Consider the following 24540-nt stretch of genomic DNA (forward strand, 5'->3'; position numbering starts at 1 on the left):
ATGGCACGTCATCCGAGTTTCATCGGCATGAGCGTAGATCTCATGCAAACAAATCTGCAATCATTTGTAAATAACTTATAGGCCTTGTTGACTTATAACTTATTAAAAAGAGCATATATATATATATATATTTTTTTTTTAGATATAGAGAATATGTTTCAAGCTAAATCAAGAGATCAGAAGTCAGATCGAGGCTTTGATCAAAAGAGCAAAGATGTCATTGAGTCAAAGGAGAGAAGTGTCATCCAGCGTCCTCACCTGTCCGGTGCCAACAAGCGCATGTTCAACCTCCTCAAGAAGGCCAAGGTTCAGCTCATCAAGATTGATCAGCAGAAACAACTCAAGTCATCAGGGGTAGGAATGAACACTTTTGAACCAGTTTGTGTACCACTAGATGTTAGTGGATACAGGTAATTCTGTTTTTTGTTTTTTTTTAACCCCATTATTAGTCTCCCATATTTTCCAGTCATTGCCACTTCCCACCCAGTAGCTAGTTCTCCCCATTACATGAGAGTTATACATCAGGGAGGGTGAAGTCTAGCAGGTGCTTCCTTTGAGACACAGGAAGTCGACCACTGTATGTTTTTGTTGTGCTGCTCGTGCTATTTAGCAGAGAAGGAATTCTCTATCTGCCCTCTTTTGCATACATGAGCTCACAAACAGAAATGACTAACTCCTGTCACTTTGATTGACAGAGGAGAGAGTAACACCATCCCTCCCACTCCCAGCCATGGATGATTGTGGCATACATGGGATTCAAACTCGTACTCTCCCAACAATAGATTGAATGTTTTTGTTTGTTTGTTTGTTTTTGTCGCACCACTCAGGAGAACAATTATGCTATTTAAAAACTGTTTATTGTGGATGGTGTTCATTTCGCAGACTGAGGTCTGTAATAAAGTATTTTCATGCCTCCTCTGTCATCAAGATGTCTATGAATGCACACATTGACACATGACAAGCAAGTGTCTAGCAGATTTTTTTTTCTCTGGTTAACCAGATATTTATGACCCACATGGTGATATAACCACATTAATGTTTTTAAAGGAAAACAAACATGATCAGAAATGAGAATAAAAAGTGAGGCTTTAGAACCAGTTGTGTTTTTTATAAGAGCCGGGTTTGTGCTCGTTCATTGAACAGTGAATAAAATAAGGCGGTGACGTGATTTGACCAGCAGAAATGATTTTACCCCGAAGAGATTTTCATGATTATGGGAAGTGTTCAAACATTCACTGGACCATCACCATTAGACACTTGCACACTGTGTGATTCGAAACATTTTACAATGCAAGATGGCTGCATGTAAAATCGTCCACAAAAAAAACAAACAAAACCATGACTTTGTGCTGTTATTTTCTCAGCGGTGACAGGAAAACATCCATGCCAGACACTACTGATAATAAATAAAAATCTATAAAACAACTGAAGCAATTTAAAGCCTTTATTATATTTAAAATTTATGGCTTAGCATCTGTGAAGGATGGAATTACCTCAGCTCTCAATGTGAAACAAATGCTGTCCAAATACACTTTGACGACTAATACTGACGTACAAACATTGCAGTGCTCTTTGTACCTGTATTATAATTTGAAATATCTCTTACACTTTGACTTTACAGCTCCTGTCAGAAGGCCGAATCACAGCTGGGAAGAGGCAGATCAGAAAACCCATGACTCAACTTAAAGATTCCAGTCCCGACAAGACTGTTGCTTCTCCAGAGCAGGTAATTCTGCAGTCCTCATGAACAGTGACTCAAGCTGTGATGATGTTATATCTAGTTATAGCATTTAACCCCAAGTCCCCGTTTCTCTGCTTGGCTTTGCTTTTTCCCGTCAGGAGCCGGCCAGAGGAGGTCCACGCATCAAGCATGTTTGCAGAGCAGCGGCTGTGGTTCTGGGGCAGCCTCGTGCCATTGTCCCGGACGATATCCCCAGACTCAGTGCTCTTCCACTGCATGAAAGATCAGGCATTTCACCATCACCTGCTGCTAAAGGTAACAGCACAGTCCAAATGAAAAATAAATGATGGTAGTTCACCATATATTTAACAAATCCACATCGCCCAGCGATGTGCTTATTCACAAATATTGTGCTCAATGTTGAATTTACAATTATTTATCACAATTGTTCATCAGATTTAGATAAAAATGAATATTTTAGGACATTCGGGAAGTTTTATTGTGCTTTGTTGTTATGCAGGAGAGAGCGCTTTCTATCACATTGTACATTAGAAACCTATTTTCCTTTAAATTTATAAATCTTCAACTTAAATTTATAAATCTTCAACTTTTTTCAAAACTGCTTCATAGTCATATTCGGTAAGCGAATGTTTGAAATGCTACCTATGAGTAAAATTTGGCACTATAGTAAACACAAAAACCCAGGGAATTAAAATGTAAATGGTGATCTTGTGATTTAACGCACTAGAATCTATAAAAAGCAGGTGTTAACGTTGGTCTGCTTTAGCTAAGCTTACTGTTAATGCTGTTGATTAGGATTCATTTACTGAGAGACAAATAGTCATGTTCATTGTTATAACAGTGTTGTAATAGCTAAAGTTCATTAGTTCTAAAAACTAATCTATTTATTTTTAAATTGAGAGTTTCCATTAAAACCAATACAATTCTCATTATAACCATTAAACCCATTACAATTTCTATGAGGGTTTCTGTTGGGTTGGGTTTTTTTTTTTCCAGCAGAGTTTTATAATCTGTCTGTTCTGTCCTGATGAGTAATTATGTTCTGGGCTACATTTACAGATGTGGAGTCACATTCTGACCCAGACAGCCCTATAATGCAAGAGCAGAGGACGCCCAAGTTTCGCAAAGCCCGTGCACACGCACGTCGATGTGGCCAGTGTAAAGGCTGCCTCCATGAAGAGGACTGTGGCAAGTGCATTAACTGTCTGGACAAGCCCAAGTTTGGGGGCCCTAACACCAAAAGACAGTGCTGTGTGTAAGTGCATAGTGCAGTCAACCGCAGTCTTCATTTAGTTTAATATTCTCATATGCACCAATAAATAAATACATGATGTTTATGAAAAGCCCATATATGATTAGTCCTATCATACTGCAATACTAAACTATACAGATATCGGATTTTTTCAAATGCACATTGAAAAGGTTTTTGCATTATTAAACTTCTCACCACTCTGCTTCTGTCTTAAAGGTATAAGAGGTGTGATGAGGTTGAAGAAAGGAAGGCCATGAGACTATGTGGCAAGCTGTATAAAGGTGAACGATCTTTGTCCTTTGTACAGCTTTGTAATTTTGTTCATATTCTCAAGAGTGTTTGTGGGTCTTTTACTCGTCTGACATGCCATTTAATTAATGAAAAGCTTTGTGTTAGACTGTGTTAAATTTGAATTTACATGGTCTTGGATTTTCTTTCTGTGGTTGAATCTGGTTTGGAAGCATTTCAACTTTGCTATCTATTAAGTCTTGTTGCTCTGGGGACTGTAAATTCAACCAAAAGTCACTAGAGAACAGTAAATCCTCACGATAATTAAATCCCCTCTCTATCTCTCTCTTTCTTTTCTTTCCTTCTCTCGCTGTGCTGTGTGTAGGGCAAATGAAGAGGCGTCGCTCGTCGCTCGTCAGTGCTGGTCACTCGAGTAATGAGGAGTGTGAAGGGACAGAGGCAGCTTCTGTAGGAGGAGACAGTCAGAGCCCATCATTACGGAAGCAACCCAAGCGCACCGTTAAACCGCGCTATTACTGCGATCTCCTGGATTATGACTCTGACTTCGACCCGGACGTGAACAGGACTTCATACTCGACATCACCGGCCCGGAGACGAGCGCCTGGTCCACGCAACAACGGTAAAAACAAGGAAGCACGAAGGAAGAACGTTCCTTTCCTTTCGAAGCTATTTTTGTGTCCGTGTGTGTTTATATGTTGAAAGTACACTATGCGATTCTTTCGTTGTTGTTTTATTCTTTGGTCGTTGGTTGCCAGTTGTGGTCTAATGTGTTTGATCACATGATCAATTTTGGCGAGTCCACTGCTTTTGCCGATTGCAGGGAAGGTCGTCCCTCAGTTTCTGCGGTTTGGTGTTCTCGGTTCAGTAGTCCCAGTGTCACGATGTACCCGTTCTTGTGTTTTTGGAGCTTGTACAGCTCTGTAGATCCGCTGCAATGTACTGTGTGAGCCTTGGCAGTGGCATGGTGTCCAGCTGTTCCTCTTTGGTTCATTCTCAGCAACAGCTTTTGAAGGACTACTTGGCCTGTCAGTTTTTCTGCGTTTTGTTCATTATTGGTTTTTCTGTGCGTCTGTGTTCTTTTATTATTTTAAAAATTTTATTAATTAATTTATTTTTTATTAATTGTAATGTGTTAATTGTAGTGTGACCATGGGTATGAGTAAGGTGTTATGTAAATCATTATTATTATTATTATTATTATTATTATTATTATTAATAGCAATATTACTATTAATAATAACAATAACACTAATAATAATAATAACAATAGCAATACTTCTACTACTAGTAATAATAATAATTTGCATTGTCAAAAAACTGAACTTTTGTGGGGTGGGGGTGTGTGTGTGAATTACTCAGACTTTGTGTCACTGGACGACTTTGTTGGTGACGGCCTCGATGAGGGCGTACGACATCGCAGACCAGGATTTAACAGAGTTCCACCCATCAGACGGAAACCTGAGAAGGTAACGAATCATCATTGGAAATCTTCAGTCTACAGTAAGATGCAAAAGTCTGAGTCCAACACAGATTGCCGTGTTCTTATTTGTGTGCTATTTGTTCTTGATAGCTTTAGCGAGTTCAGACTTGTGAGTCAAACCGAAACTAAAAAGTCACACATTAAGCATAGTGCCAAAGGCTGCAAAGACACATCGAACACTGTTCAACATAAAATGGTGCGTTGTTCTGAATAAGGTGTGTCTGAACAAAATCCATTTAAATGCTGTTGCTATTGGAGACGAGAACGTGCTGTGACCTATCTATATACCTATACCTATAAAATCCTATCTAATATGTGAGAAGATGTCATTGTTTGAAGAAACTCTGATCATTTTAGGAAACTAAGGCAAAATCTTGATAAAACTACTCATTATTAAGATATAGTTATATAAAAAGTTTTATCATGTTGTCTTCAATTAGCAGGAATGGACTTCCACAAATGTAATACATGCGTTTCGTAATAATTTGCATGCGCAGTTGCTGTTTCCGAAGAGATTTTCAGATCTATTTGCATAACCACCACCTTGTATTTTGCGTTTTTGTTGGAATGCCCCCAATTTCAAGGTGCACAAAAGAAATAAACCAGACAGTGCATTCTGTTTTGTTTGTCAAAGACACAATCTTCCATAGACCTTCTAAGTGCATCAGCTTACACCGTTTTTGAAGGCGTTAGGAAATTTGCACGTTTTAGTAAATCAGGGGCTTGGTGTCCACAATTATATTACCATAAAAACAATGGAGTTGGTCAAGCAGACCGTGCCTGTAAACCTGGGATTCATTCTCAGTGTGTTCTCGGACATGGCCTGTTTTACACATCATTCAGTTACATGATCTTTGCTGTACTATATTGTTTATTGTTCAGTAACCTCTTTACTAGCCTCTTTATTTCGGTGTCATGTCCAGGAGGATGCATGTTGATTGAAAATGATACACATCAAGGGGTCACTTTTGTATAACTCTTCTGGTTTCCTAGAGTCCTCAGGAGCAAACGCCACCCAGTGTCCTGGCAGCGCTGGCTAACGGTTTCGCCGAGAGAGTAAACGAACCGTCTGAGCCCACATACAAGATCTGTGTCGACTTTAAGGTAGGATGGGAAAACATTAGCACATGCTAGTTATGTATTTGACATTTTTGTATACAGTATCTCACAAAAGTGTCTTAGCCTTTTGTAAAAAGGCTAAATTTGAGCCAGCATAGATAGCAATCAAAAGGTAAGCAGGTAATTATTCTAAAATATGCATCAGCTGTACCCTGTGATGACCTGGAGTCCCATTCAGGCTCCAGATCCACCATAACCCTAACCAGGGTAAAGCAGTTAATGAAGATGAATGAATGATACTTGAGCTATTGTGTAACTGTCAATATTTCATTGTTATTGAATATACTTGGGTTTAGTATATTTAACTGAAACACTGTGTAGCTAGACAGCTTTGTTTGTGTAATTGTAATTCTGTAATTAAACCACGAGATGGTACACTTCGTCTAAACTGAACACAGTACCTGCATTAAACTACAAATTTTGTAGCTGTTAGTAAAAGTGTTTATATTAGGAATCTGCCAAAAAAAAAAAAAGCCTGAATAAAATCACTCCACTGTTATGTAATGAATGAATGCAATTTCTATTTCCTTATATAGGAAGAACTATTAAATATGTTCTCTAAAAACCATTGAATAATCATAGTAATCTAGTTAGTTTAATTACTGATTGAAGAAAAATAAACAAGAAATAAACAATGGCGAGCATGGAAAGCGAAAGGAAAGAATGTAGAAAGTTACGCTGTTTCATCTTTTTCCACTAGTAAATTTATCGTCTCCTTTAATATCTGAAAGCTTATCTTACACATTCTTATTGTACTATTTTCTTTTCTGTTGTGTACGTCTAAATTTAATGTGGTGTGTTTTTTCAGGCCTGTACCTTTGGGAACCTTCCAGATTGTTAAATATGTTGTCCACCTGTCTGTGTTTTCCTGTACAGGAGGACTGCAGCTTGCAGAGTGTGTGGTCGACCGGTGGTTTGAGCATCCTCACCTCTGTGCCTCTCATGCCTCCATCTGTGTGCCTCCTGTGTGCCAGCAAAGGACAACATGAGGTATGGACTGAGATATACAATGGATGTTAACACACCCCTGGATGTTAACGCACCCCTGTTAAAACGGCAGGTTTTCATGAAGTAAAAGAATCACGTTGAGAGAAATCATGTCGGATCTTTTCTCACCTTTTAATATGTAAGTGTGAAGTATACAAAAGAAGTGAAAAATCAGAAACATTTATATGCAAAAAAAGATGCATAAAAAACTTACAATAACTGAGTTGCGTAAGTGTGCACACCCCTAAACTAATATTATGTTGAAGCACCATTTGATTTTATTACACCGCTGCAGGCAGCTGTATGATAATTACTTTTGAACATGGGATTGAATGTGATTGGTTCATTCTGAACACATTTATGAAAGGGGGTAAACACTTATGCAACCTGGTTACTTTGAGTTTTTTATTTTTCCTATTTTTCCCTATAATGTTTCTGATTGGTTTTCACTTAATTTTTATGTTATAGTATCACATTGAGGGTGGAAAAAGCTTGCCATTTTAACAGGGGTGTATAAACTTTTTTTTTTTTTTTTTTTTTTTTTTTTTTTTTTTAAATATACCCACTGATAATCCTCAGTTGCACACATTTGTGTGTTTTTAAAAAAGTTTCAATCTGTAGATAATGTTATTTATATAATTTCTAGAAATGTATAGAACACTCTTTCTGTCTCTGTGTGTGTTTGTGTGTGTGTTCATTGTGTACTTCAGACATAATTTAAAGTTGTTGTTATATTAAATATGAATGTTTTTGGAAATTAAAATATTGGCAATGACACCAAGGTCGTTTTAGCTGTCCTGGTGGTTAAACCTTTTTTTTTTTTCTTGCCACTGTTTATCTACTCCAGATGTTGTTCTGTCAAGTGTGTTGCGAACCCTTTCATCACTTCTGCTTGGAGCCGTCAGAGCGGCCAGGGGACGAGAACAAGGAGAACTGGTGCTGTCGCCGCTGCAGGTTCTGCCGTGTGTGTGGTCGCAAGAACAGACATTCCAAAGTTGGTTGGACTTTCACTTTAAAAAAAATAATAAATAATTAAGAAATGTTGTGTAATCCAAGGACATTTTACCATCAGTTTTATATTGAAAGTGAAATCTAATGAGAAACATTTTTGTTGCACTTTTTTTGGACTGTGCTCATTTTCTTTCTGCATGTTCTTGAATTTGATAATAGTGTGTGTATTCTTTTTCTTAAAAAAAAAAACAAAGACAAAAACCTTAGCTTATGTATACTTTCTCTTACATAGCCTCTGCTTGAGTGTGAACGATGCCAGAACTGCTATCATCCTGCCTGTCTAGGGCCGAACTATCCAAAACCCAACAAACGCAAGAAGCCATGGGTGAGTAAACACTGGGGTTTTTTTCCTGTACTGGCATCAATGGTGTTAATTTACAGGCCGCTTAACATAGCATTGAGCTCTCATAATTCAGAAATCTTCCATAATGAAATTAGTTGTCGATTATTTTAATTATTGATTATTCGTTGATTAATTGTTGTAGCCCTAGATTCATTTACTAAGTTCGTCATAGTTCATACTCTTCGTGTGTTTCCACAGGTGTGTATGACGTGCATCAGGTGTAAGAGCTGTGGCGTGACTCCAGGGAAGAGCTGGGACACCGAGTGGAACCACGATAAGGGCTTCTGTCCTGACTGCGCTCGGCTGCATGATCAGGGTGAGAGCCCTAAACATATTGCAGTTAATTACTTTACAGCCATAACAATGTGCTAAATGTATTGCATAGTGCCATTGTTTTTATTATTAAGTAGATAATAGAAAGATCAGTTTTTAGAGCAGAAGCTTTATAGATACTGGCCCAGGAATGGTGGGGTCATGGCAAAACCTGCTGGGAGAATATTTAAAATAAAACAGATTTTCAACTAGATTTTGCATAAATCATATTTCCCTTTATTCATAAACCATTTGCACTTAACTGCATGACAAGCAAACACTCAGGAGCACTACTATTACATATCTGTACTTTAGCCAAGTATATGTTAATCTGCCTGCCAGTGGATATATACACACAGTTTATATAATTTACTTCAATTTTATAATGAGCCAAGTTACAGCTGAAAACTTGGTAGGATTATTTATTGTCCCGCCTTCAGTTATGCAAGCATTACTGACCTTGTTAACGGGTTATGACTAAACGATAATGCCTGGCATCTAGTAGCTATGGCTGATTTCTAACCAGCTTCCTGTTTTTCTTTTTCCTTTTTTTTTTTGCTGTAATGACATAACATGTGCACATTTCTGGCTACATCCCTTTCTTTTTCCCCCTCAAGTCAGCATTACAGCAGCTTATACCCCTCTAAAACCATGGGTGTACATCAGTCGTCACTCGATGATAGTTAGGGGACATGATAAGACGATGGTAAATTGCACGCAGTGTCACAAGCCTAGTAAGTGGTGTAAACAGTAAGAAATGTTGCTGCTTTGATCATTTATTTTTTCAGTTTATGAATTTGTTCACCCTTTTTATGATACACAAGTAATCTAGAGCATGAACTGGTCATTGTTTTAAATGAAGAATGTATGATGACAAAGCTTCACCATCAAATCTTTCCTCATTGCTGGTAAAGGCAAGACAAGGCAAGGCAAATATCTGCTGATTCCTGATGTGTGATTGCTTTCTTACTTGCTCTTCTAGGTAACTACTGCACAATGTGCTTCAAGTGCTATGAGGACAATGACTATGAGAGCCAGATGATGCAGTGCTCGATATGTAACCACTGGGTCCATGCCAAGTGTGAGGGATTGACTGGTGCGTCTGACCTGATAGCCACGTCATGTAGAAAAACTCTGAGTCATCTCATATCCTGTCATGTAATAGAGCTGCAGAATTGTTACCAGTTACAGTCATGTAATTATGATCGGTGCTTCCCAAACTGAGTCTCTGAGACACCCGATAGTCCACCAATTATTATTTTATGTTCCTTCCTTTTCTTGTGTGTGTGACAGTTAATCACAAGAATATTAATTAATAATTAGAACTTACAGTGGTGCTTGAAAGTTTGTGTTCTTTTTGTGAAATTTTCTATATTTCTGCATAAATATGACCTGATACATTATCAGAATTTCACACAAGTCCTTAAAGTAGATAAAGAAAACCCAGTTAAACAAATGAGACAAAAATATTATACTTGGTTATTTATTTATATTATGTTAGGAAAATGATCCAATATTACATATCTGTGAGTGGCAAAAGTATGTGAACCTTTGATTTCAGTCTCTGGTGTGACACCCCCCCCCTTGTGTAGCAATAACTGCAACTGAACATTTCCGGTAACTGTTGATCAGTCCTGTACATCGGCTTGGAGGAATTTTAGCTCATTCCAAACATAACACTTCTTGTTTAAACCGAAAAGTTTTATTTTGGTCATCTGTCTTAAAACATTTTCCCAATAGCCTTCTGGCTTGTCCAGGTGATTTTTAGCAAACTGTAGAAGGGCAGCAGTGTTCATTTTAGAGAGCAGTGGTTTTCTCCTTGCAACCCTGCCATGCACACCACAGTTGTTCAGTGTTCTCCTGATGGTAGACTCATGAATATTAACATTAGCCAATGTGAGAGAGGCCTTTAGTTGCTTAAAGGTTACCCAGGCTCCTTTATGACCTCGTAGACTATTACATGTCTTGCTTTTGGAGTGATCTTTGTTGGTAGACCGCTCCTGGGGAGGGTAACAATGGTCTTAACTTTCCTCCATTTGTACACAAGCTGCGACCGTGGCTTGGTGGAGTCCAAACTCTTTAGAGATGGTTTTGTAGCCTTTTCCAGCCTGATGAGCTTCAACAACTCTTTTTCTGAGGTCCTCAGAAATCTTATTCGTTCATGCCATGATACACTTCCACAAACATGTGTTGTGAAGATCAGACTCTGATAGATACCTGTTCTTTAAATAAAACAGGGCACTCACTCACACCTGGTGGTCATCCCATTGATTGAAATCACCTGACTAATTTCACCTTCAAATTTCACCTAAACTGCTAATCCTAGAGGTTCACATACATTTGCCACTAACAGATATGTAATATTGGATCATTTTCCTCAATAAATGACCAAGTATAATATTTTTCTCATTTGGAAATCTTTGTCGAAGTTTATGACAAAATCTGATGATGTTTTAGGTTATACTTATGCACTCTAAAGGGTTCACAAACTTTCAGCTACCACTGTACTTAGATTATCCACAAATTGATAGTGAAGCAAACAGTATAATAAACATCTATATCTCTTTTGACCACACGTTCCTGTGGTCAAAATTTTGTCTAACTTGGTCCGGCTCCACAGCTGTTATACAGAGTGTGTTCTTCATTAGGAACTACTAGATATTTCACCCTTTTCTCTAGAGGGAAATTTTACTTCTGAGAATGTTCTACAGTTAATGATCATGAAACATGTTTTACTCAAGCAGAGATGATCTCATGCTTGACTTCTGTGCTCCATTGTCCTTCCAGATGACCTGTATGAGATCCTGTCGAGTTTGCCAGAGAGTGTTGTGTACTCGTGCCAGCCCTGCACTCGAGCGCAGGCCGGTATAGTTCAGGAGAGGGAGGAGGGAGGAGGATGGAGGGAGCTCCTGCTGCTGGAGCTCAGAGCCGGGGTGGAGAAGGTGCTCGCCTGCCTGCTGAGCTCTACTCTCACTCAGCACCTGGTCACATGCTGCGAGGTGCGTCTCACGTTGCCCTTTCGAACAGATTCCTCTTAATACCCGCGTGTAAGTATTATAAATTTGCTCATTCATCTCATCTCCTGCTTGCTCTTCTAGTGTACAACTCTGGATGAGATTGGTGATGGAGATGATGTTCTTCCTGTGTGTGATTTGCGTGCTGTAGGAAAAAAATTTGACAAAGGTCTATATACAACGCTGGTGAGTAACTGGTCAAATTTCACCTCCTTTCGCATATTTTTAAAAATACATCCGTAAGTTACATGCGTACGTGAAAACAGAAGGGAATATTTAATTTCACATGTATCCTATTTTCAGTACAATAATTCACTGAAAGCATGCATTGTGTTGAGGTAGTTGATAAAATTCCTGTTCGTCACTTTGCAGAAATCTTTCCATGAGGATATAGTGAGAGTGATTCGCAAAAGGTTAGAGGAAGAGGAAACTTTACCAGAAGACCAAAAGCCAACTGCTCTGGCTCGCTCTTACTACCTGAAGGTCAGACTCAGTCCTTACTCTATTTCCAGCTGTTTATAAGGTGTGATATTACCATCTCCAAAATAATTCATCCTCCTGCATGTACTCGGTGTTTAATAAAACACAAAAAAAAGGTTTGACAGGTTATGTGGTGGTATCTCGGTGGTCTTTGTTTCCACCAGAAGTGGATTTCATCTAACTATTAACAGTAAAGCACTGTCTTTAAATGATAGCTTAATTTTTTACTATCATTTTTTTTTTTTCTTGTTCAGCTTATGGAAGAGGTTTTCAGCTGGTTCAACAGTCAGGATCCTAAAGTGTGGGATCCCCGCTCCAAACATCTACCAGCGTGAGTGTTTTATACACCTTTGTTTTATTTCAGTCCATTCTTTCATCACTCAGTTTGATAAGAATAAAACACTATTTTTTTTTGTTTGTTTTTTGAACTATTTCATTATTAAAACATTTAAACACATGTTTGACCTAGATATTTGGTATGAGTGTAGAACCATGCGTGTGAGGGTGTGGAGGAGGACTTGGGAATCAGGCGGAATTGTAGAAGAGCTCTGGGCTCGTGTTTTATTCACACCACTTTCAAAACCTTTTGTTCTCTTATTTTCTAGTGGAATGCTCTCGAATGCTGTAATACCACCAACAGATGAGCATGTGTTTGCCCAATGGCGGGAACGAGAGGAGAAGAGCAGGACAGCGAACACCACCAAGCAAGCAGGAGGTCTTATTGAGGTCAAAGGGGAAGATGGAGCAAATATCTGTACCCCTCTGTCTCGCAGGCCTGTCAGTGGCCAGTATAGAGACTTGAGCATGAGACTCAGACTGACTGGTAATAATATTTTTTATTATTATTTTAAATTTTCTTTGTGAGGTATTTTAAAATGATTCATAATACATTGATCGAAAATCAACGAAGAACATCATCAGAACCTGAATTCTATAATTAATTCTGTCTCTGATGAATCTTGCAGGGAAAAAAGCACGGCCCTCCAGAGAAGATATGGACACCGGCTGGTCAAAGGAGGATGAGCGGCAATGTGTCTTGTGTCAGAAGTATGGCGATGCAAAGCCCAGTGTAAGCAAGACATGGTCACACTCAAAAACAGCTCCTTGTCAACCTGTTTTGCTCCGTACATCTCCCCTCATTTTAATAATCCAGTAGATATGAAAATGAAACCCCACCACCAGTCTCATGAGCAGTGTATAAAAAGAATTTGCATTTTGTTTTCTCAACCTCCGCAGGATGCAGGCCGTCTGCTCTATCTCGGACAAAATGAGTGGGCTCATGTCAACTGCTCCATGTGGTCAGCTGAGGTGTTCGAGGAGGATAACGGCTGCCTGATGCATGTGCATAATGCAGTTGCTAGAGGTCGCCTTATGGTATGGCGTATCAGAGTTGCGTGTGTGATCATTCGATCTGTCGGATGATATGAGCCATATTCCAAAGTGTAGTTAGTTTAAAATGTCTACTACGTGGGATTAAAAAAAATAGCAACAAAAACCAGACAAAACAGGCTTTGATTTGGTTAAGAACGATAACTACTGAAAGTAAGATGAGGAAATAAAGAAGCAGGTCTTCCACAATTTCAGATACATAAATACCATGTGTATCTCTGTTCTTAATTATTATTATTTTTTAATTAATTCAGACTCTTTTGATTTATTACCTACTGAACCCCTTGTTGCTTTTTAATATGTCTGCATAGGATTGTCTATTGGCAGTTTAAAATAGCACTGGCTACACAGTTCAGCTGTCTGCATGCTCAAATACCAAAAAAAAACATTCACATTTAGCAGCATTAGCTCCTACATACCTATACAGAGCACTGTGTAAAGTAGTTAGCTTAGCTAATGGTACCTTTCAGACTTTAGTAGCTAGCCAAGTTGCAAATAAGCTAGCTCATTTGTAATGGCCAAGTAATATATCATGAAATTAAAACCAAGCACCTAGCGAACTCCTTATTATCAACCCGTCGTAAGGCTTCTGTAAACCAGTAAACGAGGTTCCTAGCAGACTAGCTGACATTAGGCTAATTAGTATTTAATTACGACAGTTGACAGATTATATTCTCAAATTAGCTAGGATTAGTTTAACTATTATATTCCATAAAACTCTAGTAAATGTAGCTAATAAGGTTAACTAGTGCGCATTTAAAAACATTACCCAGGTTTAGATGCTAGTTAGCTTACATTAAGCTAAGAATTATATTGTGTAAACCAGTATCCAGGTTTGTTAATGAGTGTTAGCCCTAATGCTCCCAGTTTGTGTGATGGAGGGAAACAAAAAGTAAAGCTAGGAATAAATGCAATAATAATGCATATAATGATAATGAAATAAACTGTTGTTGTTGTTATTATTATATATAAAATAACCTGTTGTAGAATTCTTTGCTTATTTCTCACGCGTCAAAATTTTCCACAGCGCTGTGAACGATGTAACCAGACTGGGGCAACAGTGGGGTGCTGCCTTACCTCCTGCCAAAGCAACTACCACTTCATGTGTGCCCGTTCTCGCAACTGCGTCTTCCAGGATGACAAGAAAGTCTTCTGCTACAAGCACCGTGATCTCATCAGTGGAAAAGTACCGTTTGCATTAAACATGATTTCTTTCCTTGGGCTTTCTCATGCATTTACAGTATAAGTGGGTTTGAATATGCTCTCACTTCTTGGCCTTCCAGATTATTACCGGACAAGGGTTTGAAGTTCTTCGTAGGGTCTACGTGGACTTTGAGGGGATCAGTCTTCGCAGGAAGTTTTTGACAGGATTAGAACCAGAATATATTAATATGATGATTGGTAAGCATCTCGAGGCCAATGGGAAAGTGTTAACTTGATATGGTGATTGTTTTTGTTGTGGTTGTTGTTGTCAACTGTTTTGTGCATTTATATTGTTTTTTTTCTAATGTTTAGGTTCTCTTCAAGTCAGAAAACTTGGGAAGCTGAATGAATTATCAGCTAGTCAAGGAAGACTTTTTCCAGTGGGTTATGAGTGAGTACTTTTTTTGACTTTCACTGTTGGTCATTTGAACTCGTATGAAAGTATCTGAGCTGTCTCTGCAATTAATTAACAATTAATTAACATTAGCATTTAGGGGTTTTTTTTGTTTGTTTTTTTTAAAAAATAATTAATTAATTAGGCAGGAATGCTTGCAAAACTGAAGTCAGGACTGTAAATAACCCAATTGAGTTATTATTTGTAACTAAGCATATTATAACATTTGAAATAAAATTATGTAAACTACATGTCCATGTGCGTTGTGGTGAACAGCAGAGGAGATACTGAATTTCTTGGATAGCAATGTAGCCCTGATAAACAGCACGTTTCATTTTTTTCATTTAAGCCGTTCATGTTTTGCAAGTGAAGACATTCACGGCTTTATCTTTTTGGCAAGCATGGACAAGGGAAAGCTAAAGATGCGTCAGACACAGAGGTTTTTGTGCTCCCCTCCAAAGGCAGAAAACTATCCAAGTTTGTTTAGGACTCTGAAATAGGCAAAAAAAAAAAAAAAAAGGACATGCTTAATACAAAACACAACAGAATTTTTGTTCGTTTTAGAGCTATTTCCCCCACAGACATTTAAATCATCCAACTTGATTGCCATCGCGATAGTTGTAATACGTCAGCGGTTCCTAATACTATCGCCATTGGTCTCAAGCTTCTGTGGTGTTATTTTCTGGACAGGAAGTCCAGAATTACACTAGTGTTATTCCTCTAGTGTAATTCTGTTTGCAGTTTACATTGACTTTTGATCTTAATGGTGCAGACATTTATACTGACTCTAAAAGTTTGTTGTGTAGCTTACTTTTTAACTGTTAGTGTTGCAGTGGTTTGGAACTAATTACTGCTTAATGCTGACTCTGTAATTCACTTAATATGTAGCTTTAGTTCTACATGTACATTAATGTATGTGTGTAATATTTTATCAGATGTTCTCGGTGGTACTGGAGCACACAAAACCCACGTCGCCGCTGCAAGTACACATGCCGGGTCATGGAGGTACGACCACCAGTTCAGGAGAATCCAGTAGAAGAACTGGCTGACCAGGGAGAAAATCGCACAATTGCCCACAGTCCATGTCCACAATCAGGTATGTTTTAAAATACATGAGCGCAGGTTTTTATGATCTATTAATGTGGCTTTACATTTATTCTGAAAAAAATCTATTTCTTTATTAGAATCTGAGACTACGGAGGGAGATGTGACACCAGCAAATCCATGTTTAGCATCTCCCTTTGCTAAGCCGGACTCTGGTAGTCGACCCAAAAATTCAGCCTACCCACTGAACAGAAGACCAGCTGGAGGACTATCTAGACCACTACCATCTCCAGGTAACCTAGGTTTGCTTATATTTAGCTTGGAATTACTTGTAATTAATGAATGGTTAGTCATGTTACAGCCATGCCTAATTGATGTCCTGTTTGTTTGTCTTAAAAAAAAACAAGCTAGTTGTTTTTTATTTTTCAGGAGCAGCCCCTTCTAAGTCCCACCACATTTTGACTATTAGTGATCTTGATGACACCCGCAGACTACGGCGACATACACCTCAGAACACTGGCATTCGTGGACTCAACTCTTGCCCATCCTTGGGATCTCCGACTAGCTCAATTAATCTTCGATCTGGGGGTTCCCATCACTCTAAAACCACCCAGCCTACCTCCCCAATTTTCCCGCTTGGTGCTACTGAAAACTTGTTGACCTCCTCGTCAGCCCGCCCTGTCAGTCGAAGCGCTTCCTCTGCCCGGGGTGCCGGAATGTTGGCACCCCATTCTACCTCAGGACTGTTTCCAGAGCCCATGTGGCATGGTGGTACTGGCAGCACCCCTCCCTCTAACCGATCCCTTTCTTCACCTACCCACCTTTCAACAAGACCAAGGTTGCCTTTTGACCTTAATCAGTTGGACTCTGCAGAACTTCCACACAATTTCATGGCATCACCACAAGAACTGCCTGCAGAAAATGGAACCTCACCTTTACGAGACACAGTAGATCCACAGAGGGGTGGCCATCTAGTCACTGATAAGGAATTCCCCTATCCCCCCTTTCAGTTGGACACGGACTTAACTGTGGTGTCAGAACTCAAAACTGAGCTTGAAATTGAAGCAACAGTACTAAATGAGGGAGTGGCTATGAACTGTAGTGAACAGATTGTTGTTGAAGGCGAAGAGGATCAAGATGAGTTTTGGGGTCCAGATGCAGAGGTGTCTGCCCGAAGATTACCTCATGCTACAGAGGACTGGGGTAATAGTTCATCTGATGATGACATGGGAAACTATTTTGATTTTTCACGCACTATAGTAGCTTGCAAAATCCCAAGAGAAGCCTCAAAGACACCCCCTTCTGGCTCTATAAAATCAATTTCACAACTTGATGGTGTAGATGATGGAAATGAGAGTGATGCAAGTGTAACAAGCAGTAATACCCAAAATCTGAAGAACCCAAGTCAAGTTCAGAAACCATCTCAGGCTCTTGATGGTCAACATCATAAACAGTGGAATAGTAATGGCCTATGTGTGGAACTTCCAAGTCGTAGCAGTCAGCTTCAACCACCATCCAAACCGTTTGGCTCTCTATCCTTAGTTAGTACTGTTGATCAAAGTTCAAGTAGTCCAACACATTCTGAGATTCCTCAAGAGACCAGGGGTTACACAAACTCAGGCTTCCCAGATACATATCAGAACACTGACTTTATTGGTCAGACATTTCAGTCAAGTCCTGTGGTGCCCCAGCAGGAGACTTCCACAAATTTTGTTGTGCCAAAGGACGCAGATACAACGTTTTCCACTTTCAATGAAGACATCGAAGGATACGGTTTACCTACTGATCTGGGGTTACCTATAATGCTGGACAGATGTGATCCTCCCTCACCTAACACCTGTTTTACTGAGTTAGTTCCAGTTAAGGAAGAACCTCAAATAGACACACAAGAATCCACTGAGTCAAAAGAAATCTACTTGGATCATAACAGTGGCCACTTTGTTTCCTCCATTGATGGTTCTATGATTTGCCCAAATAACTTGCCAGAGGATTCAACAGAAGCATCCTTCACAAAACCAGAAAATGGAAACCAAGATCAAGTGCTGCCAGAACTGACTTCTACGTCGTCTACAGAAACCGGCAGTGCTACAGTTCATTCTGCTCCATGTTTGCAGCCTACTTTCATGTCATTTGCTAATTCATCATTATCTTCAAATATTACTTTACATTCTGTCCACACCCCTGAAAACAAGACAATCCTGCCACCAATGGAGAGTTTTCGTAACAAACTGCTATCTCCTTCAGACATAGGCCAACAATCAGTCCCAAGGGGAGTGATTTCTGCTGATTTGCCTACTCAGCCTGATTCAGTGTTTCATGTGCAATCAAGCACTGGTGTAGCCCTTGCATCACTTAGAGCAGTGCCGTCCCCCGTGTACCCCACTTATACACAACCCGTGTGCTCAGCAACAGTCAGTATAGTCCCGTCTGTAAACTCCCCAACATCTATTCAGTGCCGTCCAATGTCCTCCATTATTCAACCTGCCCCATGCTCTGTTGTTGTTAATGGCTATAGCTCTATGCCTATGCAAAGGGATGCTGCCCCAGGACGTACAATTTCCATAAACTTTTCAACCCCAAGACCAACGTTGGAGCCTCAACAAACAGTGACTCAAGCATTACCAGGTCATGCAATTCTCACTGTGAAGGAGGTGGGTGGACCAAATGTGGATCCAACCCCTCATGTTTTACTTGTTAATCGTCTTGGCCAAATTTTTGTAAAAAATCCTGAAAGCAACACTTTCCAGCTACCCAGTCCCACCTCACCTTCCTACAACTGCGTTACACAGATTGCCAGCCTTTTACAAAGCAACGCTCTCTCTGCTACTCTGGCAGCTGCGGGCAACTTGCCTGCAGTTGCTGGAGCAGCCATCACAGCCCAAGTCCCCAGAATGGTCACACCTGTGATTCAGAACTCCAATACCATCACGCAGCTTCTCACTTCTAATAGCAAAGGAACAGCAGCACCATTGGAAGCCCAGAAAACTAACCGAAATGCAAAAGAATCTGCTGATGGCTCTATACCTGGCGTAAAGAAACCACGGAAAAAGAAGGAACCCTCGACACCTCGGAAAACCAAGTCAACTACTGTACCCGTGTCATCTGGCAAGCCAGCAGACAATCATGCTGAGAGCGCTCAAGCTATTATTAACCAAGCTATGGCCAGCTATTATGACCCCAGTCGAAAGGCTAGTCCTTCTTCGCCTTGTAACACTGCTGGTGGCGGAGCCCAATCGCCAAGTTCCATCGTTCTTCCAGCAGGCCTCCTCGTTGAACCAGAGTCCACAAATTCTCCACCGCCTACCCCAAGCTCAGTATTTTCTCGACCAAAGCAGGTTCGAATGAAAAGGGTGTCCTCTCTCTCTGATCGCATTGCCACCAAAAAATCAAAGTCTGACTTTTTAGAGCCAGAACATTCCAGTGGCCCAGAAGAGCAACGCAAATTAAATTCAGCTGCTGCCAGGTATGAAAGATGACTTTATTTATTTATTTATTTATTTATTTATTTATTTATTTTATTCATAAATTCCAGGAAGAGTTCTGGGATGTTATTCTGATCAGTTGCTGTTCTCAGTTTTTAATGCATAAACCCAGCATCTACAAATACACCCAGTTTGTAATCTGTTTTGGATTCACTTTTTAGGCAATGTTGAGTTCACTCAAGTACGTTTGCATCTTGAAATAATGCAGAACTAAATTAAAGCTAATACCATGGCTTGCACTCCTCTTAAAATGCTTCTTGTCTAAACTTATTCGGTAAAACCCCATACAAGGTAATTTACAGGAATGAATTTCACATCAAACACTCAGGATCTCACTAGTATTGTTCCAGGACAGAATGTTGACTCTGGCTCCCATTTATTTACTCTCTCATGCTCTAACTCCCTTTCTGTTCCTTGGTCGAGTGCTGGCTCTTGTCTGTCCCTCCGTGGTCTAACTTGTTTCATGCCTACAGTTGGAGCATGAGAATGTTTGACACCTGAGCTGATGTTTCCTGCCAATTACAAGCCACCATCCCTGACAAAACACTCACTATGAATTACTGTCATGGGATTATCATGATGATTCGAAGCAGCTCCTAAGAATATTATTATATTATTTTTGTGCCGTGACTTAACAATCACGTTTGTCTTTCTTTCCATACATATTGTCTCATTCTGTGATGCATTGATCATTTATAAGTTTTGCTTTGTCTCCACTATGTGGTAGGTGTGGGGGAGTTCGCATTAAAACTCCAACTGTCAAAGGGATCCTTGACCTGGATAAAATCAGTGAGGAGCACAGTAGTGATTCTGAAAGCGCAAGGTAAGCAATCATTTTCAAAATTGCAGCCCGAGTAAGATTGGGTCATTTTATTTCATTGTGCTTATGTTGCATGTTTATTATGTTGAATGATCTTTGACATTTGATTATGGTTTTGAGATGATAATTTTCCCCTTCTTTTTATTGTTGTTTATTTGAAGGCCAGGGCTCTGGGATCATTTCGCCATGTCCCGAGGTGGTGACAGTAGTAAACCACAGGCCTTGGACACCACATGGTGCAGTTCACTCTCTGACTGGAACAAATACTCAGGTATATATCAGTGTTTTGTACACTTTGGTAGGGAATTTTGAGTGTCTACTGGCACAGAACACCTGTGGATGCCAAAAATGTAGGCCTGTCAATAAACTCTTTTGTCTCTATTAATAGTAGCTATGTGTATTTCAACGTATCTGGCAATTATCAGATAGCAGGTAGTTAAGATTTGCTGCATTGTAGGGCACATGTAGAAGGTAGTCTTTCAGATGAAACAAGCATCTTGTAGCGTAATACTGTTGTTTTTCCCAAGACATTGATGTCACATGATGTTTTAGATACATGTATACACATTTGTATTTTTCACATCGGGTGTCGAATATCTGTAGTTGGCTAATATTAAATTGATGCATAATCAATTAGTTGCAAGTGTATGTCTGTCTTGTGCTCTGTAAAAACAAAACAAATTGCAAAAAAAAATTGTAATTTGTCATAAATGTAATTCTATACAAAAGCAGAAGTGATTCCTAATATTTGCATGCATTAATGCATACTGAATACTTCCCTTATATTTTTCTGGCCTGGATATCCTGTTATTAGGGATGCTGTCGGGTTCAGAGGATGAGATGCCTCCTCCAGAAAGTGAAGAGAAGCACGCTCCCAGAGGAGATCAGCCACACCTACGCTTTGAAATCACTAGTGATGACGGTTTTAGTGTGGAGGCAGACAACATTGAAGGTAAAATATGGCCTTCTGTGACCTTTAATTCTGTTTCTCTGATATTTTCCCTTTGATACTATAAATGAAAATTTAAGTGTGTTGCCTTGACTTTTTTTTTTTTTTTTTTTTTTTAATATCATAAAAGATTAACAAAATCACATCATGTACAGTTCCCTCTGAAAGTATTGGAACGGCAAAGGCAATTCTTTGTGTTTGCTATACACTGCAGACATTTTTAGATCAGAATTTCAGCTTTTATTTCCTCATCTATACATCTAAGATGTGTTAAACAACTTAGAACATGCCACCTTTGGTGGCAGCCCCCATCATTTTCAGGTGAGCAAAAGTGTTGGAACTGATGGTCTTAAAGTAAATAGCAGTTAATATTTGGTTACATATTCCTTGCTAGCAATAACTATCTCAACCTGTGACTCACTAACACAGGGTTCGTACAAGGTGCTTGAATTTAGCTTTTTGAAATGTAAGTACTGGAAAACCTTGAAAATAGCCATTTTTCCCCTAGTGGTGCTTAAATAGTGCTTGAATTATAAAATATAAATAAATACGAAATCGCTAAAAACTTTAGTGTTTCTTTTCGATAGCACACAAATAAATCCTTTCACTCAATAATAATAATAACAATAATAATAATGCCCTGTCAAACCATATGTTTTGTATTTTCAGCATTGATTCTAATTAAAAACACTCTTCCTGTCTCATTTCCCCCTGAATGCATGCAGTGGCCTGGAGGGCTGTGATTGATGGGGTGCAGGAGGCTCGTGCTGTTGCCAAGCTTAGACCGCTTTCCTTAACTGGGATGAATGGAGCTCGTATGATGGGTTTGCTCCATGATGCCGTGGTTTACCTTGTTGAACAGCTTCAGGGGGCTAAGAGCTGCCATGGTCACACTTTCCGGTTCCATAAGCAGCCTAGTCAGGAAGATGACTTGCCCATTAACCCCAGTGGCTGTGCTCGCTCTGAGGTCTACCTGAGGTGAGTTCACCTGTTTGATCATCTTTCTTGATGTCTTTCTTGAGGTGGTTAGGCTGTATGGGAGAAATGACTAAATCTGTATGTTTGGCTCAAGCATGATATCTCGCACCTCAAAAGTGATCTATTGTTCTGTGTATTCATCATCTGCCACTGCATCTAACCTCACAGGAAATCTACCTTCGACATTTTCAACTTCCTGGCTTCCCAACACAGACAGCTTCCTGACACTGATCTCTATGATGAAGAGGAGGATGAAATTCTTCTCAAATCCAGCAGGTTTGATTAGAACAGATACATTTTTTTCCCCATTTATTCCCCTCTTCCCCGTTAATGTCTTGGGGGAGAAGAGATCTCAGTAAATGAATAAATCAGTGAAGTTTTTGTACAAGTATGACTTTACATTATATAGTTTAATATAAGTTGTATAAATATAAATAGGAGTAGGTTTACATGGGATGTTGCTTTAATTGCATAATTTTCCATATAGGTTTATGGTTATTATATTGAGTTCTGGGTGTCTGAAACCCCATTTCAAGTCATGTTTTAGTTATTAGCCAATGCATTTCAATAATGTGATTCCAAAAACATCTAGGCTCATGGGAAAATAAATCTATTAGAAATTTGCTTAGGGTTAAAATCTCCAGTGGAAAGTGCCGCAGTTGGCAGGAGGTGGTTCTTGGGATGTTCTGGTGCTTTTTTCCCCCGGTAATTTCTGCAGTATTATTTACAGAAGATAAACAAGAGTAATACAGTAATACATCTTCATGTATTAGCTCAAAGATGCTTAATTGCTGACTTCTGAAGTCTCTGACAGAGACGAAAAATCATTAAAGTGCACCTATTATGGTTTTTCTAATATAACATGTCATATAGTGTGTTATAGCCGTTTGTGAATGTAAAAAAAAAAAAAGTCTGCAAAGTTTCAAAAATCAAAATGCATGACAAACGGGGTTATTGCCTCCCAAAAGAAGGAACCGATTCTGAACTATTGAAACGAGTCGTTAGTAATTCCAGATGTAGGATTGTAACAAAAAAACCCCGCCAACGGCTGCTCGCGAACAGACTGAGCTGAAACTCCTTATGGTAGTGGGCATTTTCTTTTTGAAACACGCTGACCGCAGTAGACCAATCACAACAGATTAGAGCATCTGACCAATCAGAGCAGAGTATGCTCTCTGAAAGGAGGAGTTTAGAATGAATCCTTTAGAACGGATCATTGAACGAGTCGTTTGTGATTGGGGGGGAGGTGATGCTGCAATTTAAATTATGAGCACATTTAAAGTGTTTTTTTGACCTTGGATACATGTAAATCCTCATACAATAGTATGAGACCTTTAAAACAAAATTAGGCACATTTCAAAACCATAGTAGGTGTGCTTTAAAGGAATCATACGTGGTCATATTTCAGCGGTTTCGTTAACAGCTCTGCTTTTTGCCGTGCTGTCTTGGTTAACCACTGTAGCTGAATTTTCACAAGAACTCTTTGAGATCAGTGATATATTTACACGTAGCTCTGTGGTTAACCAGACTAATGGCTTGTGACTGGTTTGAATCGTTACAAACTATCAGACTTGCTTTTCTCATTGGGTGAACTTCTGCCTAACAGACGAGCAACAAGTTTGGAGCTTCCCATGGCAATGCGCTTCAGACATTTAGAAAGGACATCCAAAGAAGCTGTTGGTGTTTACAGGTAGGTGGGAAGGTGTTCCCAAGAACTTGATAGGAACTGCTTTCTGTTAAACCACATTTTAAGTAAAAGCAAGCACTTGAGTGGTTTGACATGATTCATCATGATGGATATTATACATTGTGTTAGTCATAATTCAGATGGCTATGAAGTGCCAGTGCATGTGATGAACTAACGTGGTCTTTCTAACCTTTTATACACGTTGTGCTGACCGCAGGACAAGGTTATTTTTCATTTTATTATTTGATGTTATTATTTTCTGAGGTAAACAATGTCTTTAACATCTCAGGTCTGCTATTCATGGACGGGGGCTGTTCTGTAAGAGAAACATTGAAGCTGGTGAAATGGTCATCGAGTACTCCGGCATTGTCATTCGCTCCGTCCTGACAGACAAGCGGGAGAAATATTACGACGGGAAGGTGAGAGAAATCAAACTCTATTTTCATTTCCTTTGCCAGACATGGTGTTTTAATCCGAGTGGCCGTCAATAAGGGGACACATTCAGACCTCTTTATACATTGTTTTTGATCTCTGCTGCTTCTTATTACTAATTAAATACTATACCAGAGCATTGATGAATTCCTGAATCTCATTAGAGAGATGGTGTTGCAGCATGACTCGTTCCTTCTAATAACTTATTGTTTC

At 39.3% G+C, this 24540-nt stretch overlaps 1 protein-coding gene across 1 annotated transcript in view; it reads left to right on the plus strand.

The window, feature by feature from the left end:
* kmt2bb (lysine (K)-specific methyltransferase 2Bb) overlaps nucleotides 1–24540 on the plus strand; it is a 38741-nt gene that overhangs the window by 9904 nt on the left and 4297 nt on the right. The window contains exons 4-36 of the mRNA XM_053647839.1: nucleotides 143–354; nucleotides 1622–1726; nucleotides 1840–1996; nucleotides 2762–2957; nucleotides 3171–3235; nucleotides 3568–3822; nucleotides 4563–4669; nucleotides 5677–5787; nucleotides 6679–6792; nucleotides 7637–7783; nucleotides 8033–8125; nucleotides 8342–8459; nucleotides 9438–9551; nucleotides 11243–11454; nucleotides 11554–11655; nucleotides 11842–11952; nucleotides 12204–12280; nucleotides 12555–12772; nucleotides 12915–13018; nucleotides 13186–13323; nucleotides 14366–14524; nucleotides 14622–14739; nucleotides 14854–14932; nucleotides 15871–16031; nucleotides 16120–16272; nucleotides 16409–19442; nucleotides 20189–20284; nucleotides 20443–20552; nucleotides 21096–21233; nucleotides 21956–22208; nucleotides 22377–22484; nucleotides 23815–23898; nucleotides 24185–24314. Of these exons, the coding sequence (XP_053503814.1) occupies nucleotides 143–354; nucleotides 1622–1726; nucleotides 1840–1996; nucleotides 2762–2957; nucleotides 3171–3235; nucleotides 3568–3822; nucleotides 4563–4669; nucleotides 5677–5787; nucleotides 6679–6792; nucleotides 7637–7783; nucleotides 8033–8125; nucleotides 8342–8459; nucleotides 9438–9551; nucleotides 11243–11454; nucleotides 11554–11655; nucleotides 11842–11952; nucleotides 12204–12280; nucleotides 12555–12772; nucleotides 12915–13018; nucleotides 13186–13323; nucleotides 14366–14524; nucleotides 14622–14739; nucleotides 14854–14932; nucleotides 15871–16031; nucleotides 16120–16272; nucleotides 16409–19442; nucleotides 20189–20284; nucleotides 20443–20552; nucleotides 21096–21233; nucleotides 21956–22208; nucleotides 22377–22484; nucleotides 23815–23898; nucleotides 24185–24314 (7379 nt within the window). The remainder of the gene's footprint in view (nucleotides 1–142; nucleotides 355–1621; nucleotides 1727–1839; nucleotides 1997–2761; nucleotides 2958–3170; nucleotides 3236–3567; nucleotides 3823–4562; nucleotides 4670–5676; nucleotides 5788–6678; nucleotides 6793–7636; nucleotides 7784–8032; nucleotides 8126–8341; nucleotides 8460–9437; nucleotides 9552–11242; nucleotides 11455–11553; nucleotides 11656–11841; nucleotides 11953–12203; nucleotides 12281–12554; nucleotides 12773–12914; nucleotides 13019–13185; nucleotides 13324–14365; nucleotides 14525–14621; nucleotides 14740–14853; nucleotides 14933–15870; nucleotides 16032–16119; nucleotides 16273–16408; nucleotides 19443–20188; nucleotides 20285–20442; nucleotides 20553–21095; nucleotides 21234–21955; nucleotides 22209–22376; nucleotides 22485–23814; nucleotides 23899–24184; nucleotides 24315–24540) is intronic.

Source organism: Ictalurus furcatus, chromosome 17 (assembly GCF_023375685.1).
Source record: "Ictalurus furcatus strain D&B chromosome 17, Billie_1.0, whole genome shotgun sequence".
Taxonomy (NCBI): domain Eukaryota; kingdom Metazoa; phylum Chordata; class Actinopteri; order Siluriformes; family Ictaluridae; genus Ictalurus; species Ictalurus furcatus.